The following is an 11,505-nucleotide window of genomic DNA, read 5'->3' on the forward strand; positions in this document are numbered from 1 at the left end:
TAGCATTTTTTTTTAACTTCCAATATTTTGCTGTAGTGTGGGAATATGTCACAACCAATTTCTTTTGCAGAGCTTCTTAAAACATCATATCGGTGTCTTGATAGTGAAGTATCAATTATAAGGCTGAGTGCTTTCTCTGGTGTAAATGATTTGAATTGTTTACTCTTTTCATATTTTTTAGTAGCAGACACTATTAAGTCTTCTGGAAAACTTTTACAAAATTGAGATATTTTACTTCTCTTAGACCTTTCTTGGCTTTCTTCGAAAGCTTTTACAGGTCGTCCACGCTTAACGGAATGCGAAGTGCTTGGTTGTTCATCATCCAAAGTTTCTTCACATATGGTGTAAAGCTGTGCAAGCCATTCTTCATTATCAGCCAAAAATTTACTTTTTATGCGCCCAGATTTGTTCCATTTGGATTTAAATTTTGGTATTAAATATTTTATTAAAAAATCACGAAATTTTTTAATAATTAAGTCTGACATTTCATTGTAATTTGTTGATATGACACCAACAACAACATCAAAATCTTTATTGCTATCGATCCAAATATTAAAAATTGCACTATAAGAAATTGTTGAATTATCCATGACCTTGTTGAATTTTTTTTATCACTTTATATAAACTTGTTAAAACTTGCATGCTCAAATAGATTGTGAATTACATATATAATTGCAATTACCATTTGTTGATCAATAATATTTAAAACAACAACAATGTAATATTATTTTACAGTTTGTTTTTAATAAGTAAGTGCTATAATATGGCTTGCTAAGATTAACAGCTAAAAGTTATTATTAATACAAGGAGAATATTCTTATTTACGTGAGCTTCTTTTTTTTTCTCTTACTTTTTTACTTCACTAAAATTGATAAAAACACGGTCATTTATGTGTGTACAGATGTACATATGTTTGAGCAAAAAAAAAAAACTGGTTTGGCTCAGCGGATGGAAAAGATGCCCAAAAACCAACAACAACCAAAACCAAAATTATGCTCACTATATTAGGCTGCTTATCCCTTTCAGCCCCGAAGTTGCTTATAAGCAACTTCTATCTATGTTTGACATCGTTTAAAAAGTCAAATACACAAAAACTTCTTTAAAATACACATCTTATAGATCAACTTCATGATCATGATTAACCCTTTTAGCCCCAAAGTTGCTTATAAGCAACTTCTATATATGTTTGACATCGTTTAAAAAGTCCTTTGGGGCTGAAAGGGTTATAAGCTTTGGACGACAAAAATAATTATAATGCAAAAGACTATTTTCTATTTTCCTGCCAGGCGACAAACGGCACTGCAATATAACAATTAAACTAACCACATTAGAAAGAGATCATAAAAACAATATCTTGCACTATCAATTTAAATTAAAAATTATGCAACTATCTAACCCAAAGTCAATGACCTTCAACAAAATTATCTATCAAATTAATAACGTAAATTAAATTTATGTAAACAAGAATATTTTTATTAAAACATAAATGATCTTTAAAGCATAATTCTGAATAACTAACAAAAAACAAATGTAATTTATTACTATTCTCTTGCACAATAAGTGAATAGTAAACAATTAAAAAAAATAAAAGTAAAAAGTTGTAAACATGCTATTGCATGCTAACATACGTATAGCGACAGAATGTGCGCGTTACGTACTTTTTGTAGTTTTTTGTATATTTAATGTGCTTTTGCAAACTTTTGCTATATGTCCTCTACTTTAAATTAAAGCTGAGATTTCAAACTTTCATTTGGTATAAGTCTGCACCTAGGGCGAGGGGCTGCTATATATTCTAGGCCGTTGAAAATGCAAAATGTTCAATTTTTGCACCACAATTCTGTTGTTAAGAAAAAAAAAAATTGTGTTTTTTTTAATTTATTTTTTCATTTACTCATTCTACAATAACTATATTAATTAAAAAAATACTTTAAAGTTACATTTATTATGTACTTTTATTTTAATAAGCTTTTGATTATTACATATTGAACTAACATATTTCAAGCGCGTTGGCATACCTAAAGTTTGACCTCTAGACCAAAAAGTAATGAAGTTATGAGGCTGAAATTTCAGGGAATTGTTACTCATATATCTGTTAATATACTGTGAAAATTTCATCCAAATTGGACGACACGTCAAAAACCATTTTTTGCCGCGGTTACTATTGGGCTGTCTCACTGTGGGCCGTGGTTGCGTGGGTGACCTTACCCCTCATCCAGGACTCTGCTGCCCATATCTGGTGGGGGTGATAGCAGACTGTGTCCGTTTATCTTTGTCGTTTATCTTGTGTGTATATATCTTAGAAAAATTCTCCGGATGTCTTATCTCGCTGACGGCTCACGGTCGAATGAATTTGATCTACTCGTTTTGGTCAGTAGATATGCTCGTTTGAGTAAGGATTTATATTTATTTTTATTTTCATTTTTAAATTTGTAATTTTTAAATTTGTGCCGCGAAAAGTGTTGTACAGCTTCATTTCGCTTATGTTCATTGTTTTCTCCTTGCCACAGTCGATCTTCTGGACATGTACGATCACTGGTGAAATGTATCTTAGAATTTTATAAGGACCATCGTACTTCGGGGCTAACTTTGCGGCGAAACCGTCCGCGGCTTTAGAAAGATGATGTTCCTTCGCGAGGACTAGCTCTCTGATCGCGGGAGTCCATTTTCTACGCCTCAGGTTATAATGGCGGGCTTGATCCGTGGATGCTCTCTCCATGTTTTGTCGAACGATTCTGAAGGCCTCCTGCATCCTGTTGTACTTTTCTTCAGCCGTCATGGGTACCATACCTGTGCCGATATTAACTTCGTCGAAAAGGGCCTTTGGCAGTCGCGGTTCTCGTCCTTGTACGAGAAATGCCGGGCTATACCCTGTGGAGGCCGAGATGCTGGAATTTACTACCAGCTCGATCTCTGGGAGAAAATCGTCCCATTGCTGGTGTCGTAATTTGTTGAGTTGTGCAATAATTCGCGGTTTACTCCTTCCGTGGGATTTTCTTGAGGTGTATAAGGTGCCGTGAATTGCTGGCGTACCCCTAATTCCTTCAGATAGTGTTGCCATAGTGTACTCATAAATTGAACACCATTGTCCGAAATAAGGATCTTCGGAACACCAAATCTTGCGAGGATTCTCTCTCTAAATGCGCGACGAAGTCCTTCAGCTGTAGCGCGCCTCATGGGGACTAATTCAACCCATTTGCTGAAGCGGGCGAAAAACCCCAGTAGCATTGTATTGCCATGAGTTGATCGCGGTAAGGGTCCGATGAAGTCGGTGCAAACTGTGGCAAACGGTTCTTGTGCCACCTGTGAGAGCATCTTCCCTGCTGGTCTCTGCTGTCCTTCCTTGTATTTCTGGCAGAACTCACACTGGCGTACGTTCTCTAGCGGCTGCCGGGACAGTGCGTCCGCTTCTTGGTTGAGTTTCCCTTTACGATATTCGATGTCGAAAGTATGGTGCTGTCATTCTAAAGCCCATCGTGCTATACGACCGGAGGGGCTCTCTATGGAATTCAGCCACTTCAGTGACATATGATCGCTTATCACCTTAAATCGATATCCTTCTAGGTAGGGTCTCGTTTTCCGACTTCCCCAGACTATGGCGAGGCACTCCTTTTCGGTATCTGAATAGTTTTTCTCTGACTCATTTAATTTTCGGCTGGCGTAGGATATTACGCGTTCGCCTCCTTCCAGATTCTGTGTCTGTGAGCCTCCGTTAACTTTTGCTTGATGCTTTCAAATGCTGATTCCACTCCACTCATGCTTTCGAAGTTCTTGGTCTTAGAAGTCACGAATACGGGTCGCTTCGTTTCTCTGGTTGGTGGTCGATGAAGTCTCGAGTCGATTGACCCTTCTGCACTTAAGTTTACGTCTTCCTCTTCTTTTCATCCCGCGCTTTAGCAGGCGTGTGTCTGGCGTGGTTAGGGTCATGTTGCTTACGGCCTCGGATGACATGGTGCGGGGGGCCGTTGATTGCTGCGCATCCAACGCTTTCAGCACTACCTGGTGACCTCCGCAGGATACTATAGCTCCCATGTTCCCCAGTGTATCCAATCCGAGTATGACGTCATCAATGGCTCCGGGCATCACGTGTAACACTGCCTTTAGCGATGTCTGTCCGAGTTGAATGTTGGTTTCCACGGCGTCGAAAATCTTGCTGGTGGTGCTATCGGCCATTTGTATTTCGATAGCTACGGTCACCTTCTTACCGCTCCCGGTTGCGTCCATATGTTCTGCAACTCGTGGTGATATGAAACTTTTCGAAGCGCCGGTATCAATGACGGCTTCCGCCGGGTCTCCGCCAAGCGTGATTAGGGCGTATAGCCGGCCGAGTTCCTGATGCATAATTATTGGTGGTTCGGCGCTGAGTTCCGTGGGTCCGCCGCGCCTTGTTTTTGGCGAAATCCTTGATCGTTTCCCTGTTGTTGATGACAACATTCTTTCGTTAGCACATCCGCTCGGCCACACTCCCTGCAACACCATTTCTTGGGATTACGGCATCTCCTAGCATAGTGACCTTTTTGACCACATCTGAAGCATATATTTCCCGGGCTAACGGTTCTACTCGTAGATGGTTGCTGGCGATGCCCCTCTACCGTTGCGTGATGTTGTGTTGGACGTGGTAACGGCCTACTTACATTTCTCACCTCGTGGTCACCTATGATGTGTCTCGTCATCTCGCGTCGAGGTGGCTCTACTCCTCGTCGTTGTCCTTCGTATATCCCTTCGTACTCTTCTGCCAGTGTGATGAGTTCGGCTAGCGTCTCGAAATCTCGCTGCCGAATGTAGAGCAGATAATCAGTGTGACTATTTCGAAAAATTCTTTCCAGTCGCTCCTCCGGGGTCCGGTTCCAAGATAGACGAAATTATCTACAACTTCAAAGTTATGACTGTCAGGAGTGAGGTGAGAGCCAAGTCGCGAGTGCGACGACTCTTGTTTGATGACAGGAGATATTTCGTCTTGCCGTCGTTCACTGCCAGACCCATTTGCGTTGCTGCCTTGTTCAGTCTGGAGAAAGCAGAACTAACGGCGCGGGTGTTGTGGCCGATGATATCAATATCATCGGCATACGCCAGCAGCTGTACACTCTTATAAAAGATTGTACCTGCTCGATTCAGTTCTGGAGCTCTAATAATTTTCTCCAGCAGCAGATTGAAAAAGTCGCACGATAGGGAGTCGCCTTGTCTGAAACCTCGTTTCGTATCGAACGGCTCGAAGAGGTCCTTCCCGATCCTGACGGAGCTTTTCGTGTTGCTCAACGTCAGTTTACACAGCCGTATTAGTTTTGCGGGGATACCAAATTCAGACATCGCGGCATAAAGGTAGCTCCTTTTCGTGCTGTCGAAAGCAGTTTTGAAATCGACGAATATGTGGTGAGTGTCGGGTCTTTTCCAAGATTTGGCGCATGGTGAATATCTGGTCCGTTGTTGATTTACCAGGTCTGAAGCCACACTGATAAGGTCCAATCAGTTTGTTGACGGTGAGCTTTAATCTTTCACACAATACGCTCGATAGAACCTTGTACGCGATGTTGAGGAGGCTTATCCCACGGTAGTTGGCGAGGATTGTGGGGTCTCCCTTTTTATGGATTGGGCATAGCACACTTAAATTCCAATCGTTGGGCATACTTTCGTCCGACCATATTTTGCAAAGAAGCTGATGCATGCACCTTACCAGCTCTTCGCCGCCGTGTTTGAATAGCTCGGCCGGCAATCCATCGGCCCCTTTCACTTTGTTGTTTTTCAGGCGTGCAATTGCTATTCGAACTTCTTCATGGTCGGGCAATGGAACGTCTTTTCCATCGTCATCGATTGGGGTATCGGGTTCGTCTTCTCCTGGTGTTGTGCGTTCACTGCCATTTGTTGTCGAATATTAATCGTAATAATAAGTAACTTATGTTTCTATTATGTACCTGTTCTTTTTTATTAAAATACTTAAAACACCGTCTGTATAAGATTAAAACAAAAGGAGCTGCGGTTAATATGACCTGTCGTCACGACTTTATTCTTTGCACTGACTTAAATCCGCAATGAGCGGCAATTATATGCCTGCTTGTTCAGTAGGTACATGTACAAAAAGTGCAATGATAATAACTGCACATCAATAAGTAATACAATTTGTGTAGGTGCGAATAGATGCGCTTTTACTTAATATGTAGATATGTATGTAAACTAATTAGGATTTCGGGAATAGAGCATATGCTAGCGGTGTGCATATGTACAGTAGGCAGCAGTCAGCGCCACTAGCATACTTATGTATGTACATATGCCTATAAGTCAATAGCTGAATACAAATAACAAAAGAAAGAAGAAATAACGCTACAATCAGGCGATATTTGTCCCATAGGCGTAGCGTATGCAAACTTAGATGGGGGATTATACCCTATACAATATCTCAATCTCGAACATCCTCCCCGGCTGAACCCTCGCGGTTCAGAATTTCTTCGTGTATTCCGGTTAGTCTTACCACCTTTTGTACAGGACGTTGACAGTGGCGTTTGACGTACATGCCTTCATCCGTCAACCGATCTCCATTCTATTCTATCGTAATGACGCGGACAAGGCCATCGCTGCCAGGATGGGTGTCCGTGATACGACCCATGCGCCAACAGGCGGGTGGCAAATTCTCATTTCGAATAAGTACGACATCTCCTACTTGGAGGCTTGGTTCAGGCCGCATCCACTTACTACGGGCCTGAAGCGAATTTAGGTACTCATTTTGCCAACGTTTCCAAAAATGTTCGAACATTCCTTGCAAGCGCTGCCTATAATGGAAGCGGTTGTGCGGTATATCTGGTAAAGGTGGCTCAGGACGGCAATTGAGTGGTCGGCCAATTATGAAATCCCCTGGCGTTAAGGCTAGTCCTCCTTCGCGGTCATCATGTAAGGCTACAATTGGTCGTGAGTTAAGACACGCTTCAATTCTTGTCAATAGCGTTAAAAGCTCATGATATCGCAATGACTGTTGGCCCATAATGCGAAGTAAATGCTTCTTGGCCGAGCGGACCGCTGCTTCCCAGATGCCACCATGATGTGGCGCAGCGGGGGTAATGAACTTCCATTGAGTACCAACATAAGCAACGTGCTGTTGCGCGTATGAGGATACCCATTCCTTCACATCTTCACGCATTTGTTTATCAGCGCCCACAAACTGGGTACCGTTGTCGCTGAAGAGCTTGGCACAAATACCGCGGCGACTAATAAATCAGTCGTAAACGTCTATGAAGGATCTCGTACTCAAATCCTCAGCAAGTTCTATATGGACTGCTCGTGAGGTCATACAGACGAATATAGCAGCATATGTCTTAGATGTTGTAGTTGATCTTCTACTACCAATGCGAACATGGAACGGACCACAATAATCTAGGCCGCTGTTTGAAAACACTGGAGCCACAAATACCCGTTCACGGGGTAACGAAGCCATTTGTTGATTCTGGAGAATACGTTGATGTCTCCGACACACGGTACATTTCCATATGTACGCCTTCACTTGCGAGCGCGCGTGAATTATCCAAAACCGTCGTCGCAGGTACTGTAACATTTGCTGGATGCCACCATGAAGACATCGTCTATGGGAATCAGCAATTAATAAGTTAGCAAATGATCCCTTGGGAATATTACATTAGATATTTCTGCATTTCGGAGACGCCCGCCGACTCGCAAAATGCTTTCAAGATCCACATATGGATTTAGGGCTAATAGGTGGCTTCGACTGTCTAACCTGGAATTCGATTTCAGAGCATTAATTTCTCGTCTATATGCCTTACCTTGAGCTTGTTTAACAGTTAGAAGCAGAGCCCATTCGTATTCTTCTGCTGTCACAATATTCGACCTCTGACCCTTGTAACGTGGCAGAAAACGTCTTAATCGCGCTGTTGTATTGAGAACACGACTAAGTATGCTAAATTTCTCAATGAGAGGGATTCGGTGACCATTCGAGGAAGTCATAAGACATTGGTGATCATCCTGGCGAGTGGTTATAAGAGTACGAAAAGGTTGACATTCTAGGGTCTGTGCCTGGAGTTGCTCCTCCGTTAGTTCTGGCACAACTGGATCGTTTTCGATGCATATATAACGAGAAGGTGGACCTGTCCACCATAGCGGATGATGCAGAAGGCTTGCAGGCGTAATTCCTCGATTTGCACAATCGGCCGGATTATACTCGGAGCGAATGTGTCGCCAACATTCTACTTTGGTGTGGGCCTGGATGTATGCAACTCGATTACCGACGAACTGTTTCAAAACTGAAGGTTGTTTATGAATCCAATGTAAAACGATAGTTGAATCACTCCAGAGTGTGTAAGGGACGTTGTCTAAACGGAGCGCCTTTTGCACATGACGTAGAGTGAATACCAGCAGGTGGGCCGCACAAAGTTCCAAGCGTGGTATAGTAATCTCTTTCACAGGTGCCACCTCACCGCAGCATACGCCTTCGAACTAGCGTCACAGAAGCCATGAAGTGCACAAAATGCATGAGGTGACATCCCTAACCAACGCGGTACACGGATTCGCGCTAGTTCTTCAAGACCATTTCGAAATTCGAGCCACTGGTCTTGTAATTCCACAGGTAGTGGAGTGTCCCAGTTAAGATCCTTCCTCCACAGGGTTCGAATGAACATTTTGGCCAGAACTACAGCTGGCGCTAGTATACCAATCGGGTCATACAGCCTTGCAACGTCACTTAAGATACTACGCTTTGTTGGTAGTGTATGTGAGTCCTCAATTCTCACCTTAAAAAACAGCTCATCGCTCAACGGATTCCAATGTAAGCCTAACACAGTGGCGTTGGAATCGCATAATTCAATTTCTACCTCCGATTTCCCTGGATCGGTGATAGCATGAAGTGCTCTGGCGCAGTTCGAATTCCATTTGTCAAGAATGAAGTGACCTTGACGAAGGATCGTATTGACATCATGAGCACAACTAACAGCTTCCAACAGAGAGTCAAAACTTTCCAAATAGTCGTCGACGTAAAATCCATCAAGGATACTGTTTCTTGCCCTAGAAGCCCGGTTTTCGTCCCCCACAATGTTGTAGTTATCTACAGCACATTGGCGTAAGGAGCGGATCGCATTGTATGGACTGCTTGTCATTCCATACGTTACTGTTGCCAACTCGAAGCTACGTAGTGGTTCGACTGGTGACTCCCGCCACAAGATGCGTTGCCATTTACGATGCAAGGGGTTGATCTCAACCTGTCGAAACATCTTCCTGACATCGGCTGTTATAGCTATTCGATAACGTCGAAACCGATGAAGAATATCAATCCAATTGTCTTGCAGCTGTGGTCCCGAAAACTGAGTGTCGTTCAATGACACTCCACTCGTGGTTTTGCAGGACGCGTTGAATACCACATGAAATTTCCCTGTCACCGCATGATGGGGTATGTAATAGCATTGCGTCGGGTCGAAGCAATCGTCTTCCACGGGATTCATATGACCGAGTGCTATGTACTCTTGCATAAACGTGATGTATTTGTCGCGAAGTTCAGGGTCACCAGCTAATTTTCGCTCAAGATGAAAAAACTGACGGCGCGCTGCTTGATATGAATCTCCTAACACTGGAGCATTCGGAAGAAACGGTATTTGTATACTATAGCGTCCACTCGCTGTGCGACGTACAGTGTCAATGAAAATCCGTTCACAAGAGTCTACCGAGAGTTCATCGGCAGGACCATTGTCCTCAACCTGCCAGAACCTCTGCAGTAGTTTATCCAGTTGCTGATCGCCTATACATTTACTGACAGTTAGAGTATGCGCCAAATGATTTGGAGTATTGACCATCACAGGGCCAAACACAACCCAACCGAGGCGGGTACAGAGCGCGCACGGTTCGTCATGGAGTCCCGCAGCAATCCCATCGGCAATTAAAGCGGGCCATATATCTGCGCCAATAAGTAGATCAATTTTGGCCGGAGTACCAAATGTTGGATCGGCAAGCTGGAGTCCAGAAAGGTGATCTCAGGCGTAGGAGTCGACCTTGCATATTGGTGTCATAGTCGTAATCGATTGTAGGATGTAGACTTCAAATTGCATCGAGAAAGTCTCGTCAACGAGGGACCTCAATCGTACAGTTGTGGAACCCTTTGTGTACGTGGCTGCATTGGCGCCTATACCTTCTACTCGGATCTGCCCCGGAGTTCTACGAAGATTCAGAATTTTAAACATGGATTCACTGAGAAAGCTCACCTGAGATCCGATGTCGCATAATGCACGGCATTCATAAGGCCTCCCATGGCAATCCGAAAGGAGCACCTTAGCCGTCGCAAGTAAAACGGTCCGGTCATCTTGCGCAACTAATGACTGGACCTCATCTAATTGTCATTGCTGGCAGGAATACACTTGCGGTCCGGTAGAAGTGTGGTTCGCCGCAGCACCTGAGTTAATTTTTGATGTAGAGCTAGGCGTTGTTACCGACGCTGCTGATGATGGTGATACACTGGTATCCGCTATATTTTCCACAGGTCTTGTACCTGTACGTCGGCAAAGTAGCGTGTTATGCCCTTGCTGACAAAACGAGCATGCACCAGAAGAACACTGGCGGACGGTATATCCTGATCGTAGACAATTGAAACATACTGCTAAACGCCTTACACGTTCCCACCGTTCAGGGACTTGCATGTTTCGAAACTGAAGACACCTTATTAGACGATGATTACCTGAGCACTGAGGGCAACCAACATTGGCGGGGGTGGCGGTTGTACATTGAGTATTATTCGTGGCGCCCACGTGCGCCTTAACTGTACGAGAGGCGAAACGCCTAAACAACGGTTGTGTGCTAACGGTTTGTGGTGCAACGGTAATGTTGTTGGCACGTCGTTCGAGAAATAGCAGCAAATCTTCCAACTTCGGTATGCTCACGGATGTGAGGCTCATTCCCCATTCATTTCGCGTTGTTGTTGGTAACTTGGGCAAAAGTACAGGAACTGCTATTGCATCCCAGTGGTGCACTGGAATGTCCATCACGGCAAGTGCACGAAATGAATTGCGCACACAATCAACGATCGATCGCAGCGTATTCGAAGCCTCTGGTGGGTTGTTCGGTAGATCAAGAAAGATCTGCACGTGTGTTTCTGCCAGTAGGCGAGGATTATCATAACGGCGTTTTAGCTCGGACCACACCTCGTGGTAGCCACCGGTATATAATCCTCCAATCATCGGAACACTTTCTTGATCGACACACTGGCGTAGCTTACCCAACTTATATGCAGGATCCAGGTCAGTTCGATTATGAACCATTGGTTCAAATAGGTCCTTGAATGCCAACCAACTCGTTGGTTTTCCGTCAAATCGTGGAATTGATACCGGATCCAGTCGCATGTCTGCCACGTGATTTATTGTCGATCATGCAATCTGGACGGCAGACTGGGAATTTAAACGGCGTTGCAGCGTGACACACAACGTGGTGTACAAGGATTCTGTTGTCGCAAACAACTCTTCGTGAGATGCAATTTCGTTTTCCTTCGCCTTGCTGACCAGATCAAAGTGGTGATGTATAAACCGATCAAAATGT

General features: G+C 43.7%; 3 protein-coding genes across 3 annotated transcripts; all 3 read right to left on the bottom strand.

Moving 5' to 3' along the window:
- Positions 1 to 6,529: 6,529 nt before the first annotated feature.
- Positions 6,530 to 7,123, bottom strand: LOC125777600 (uncharacterized). The gene has a single exon (XM_049452686.1). It carries the CDS (start codon positions 7,121 to 7,123, stop codon positions 6,530 to 6,532), a length of 594 nt encoding a protein of 197 aa, XP_049308643.1.
- A 274-nt stretch (positions 7,124 to 7,397) lies between these two features.
- Positions 7,398 to 9,509, bottom strand: LOC125777601 (uncharacterized). The gene is made up of 3 exons (XM_049452687.1): positions 8,412 to 9,509; positions 7,615 to 8,226; positions 7,398 to 7,562 (listed from the first exon to the last, which is right to left on the bottom strand). The coding sequence occupies exons 1-3, from the start codon at positions 9,453 to 9,455 to the stop codon at positions 7,398 to 7,400; spliced, it is 1,821 nt and encodes a 606-aa protein (XP_049308644.1). The 5' UTR covers positions 9,456 to 9,509.
- Positions 9,510 to 10,313: 804 nt separating this feature from the next.
- LOC125777602 (uncharacterized) lies at positions 10,314 to 11,231 on the bottom strand. The gene has a single exon (XM_049452688.1). It carries the CDS (start codon positions 11,229 to 11,231, stop codon positions 10,314 to 10,316), a length of 918 nt encoding a protein of 305 aa, XP_049308645.1.
- Positions 11,232 to 11,505: the final 274 nt, after the last annotated feature.

The sequence above is a fragment of the Bactrocera dorsalis genome, chromosome 3 (assembly GCF_023373825.1).
Source record: "Bactrocera dorsalis isolate Fly_Bdor chromosome 3, ASM2337382v1, whole genome shotgun sequence".
Classification (NCBI taxonomy): domain Eukaryota; kingdom Metazoa; phylum Arthropoda; class Insecta; order Diptera; family Tephritidae; genus Bactrocera; species Bactrocera dorsalis.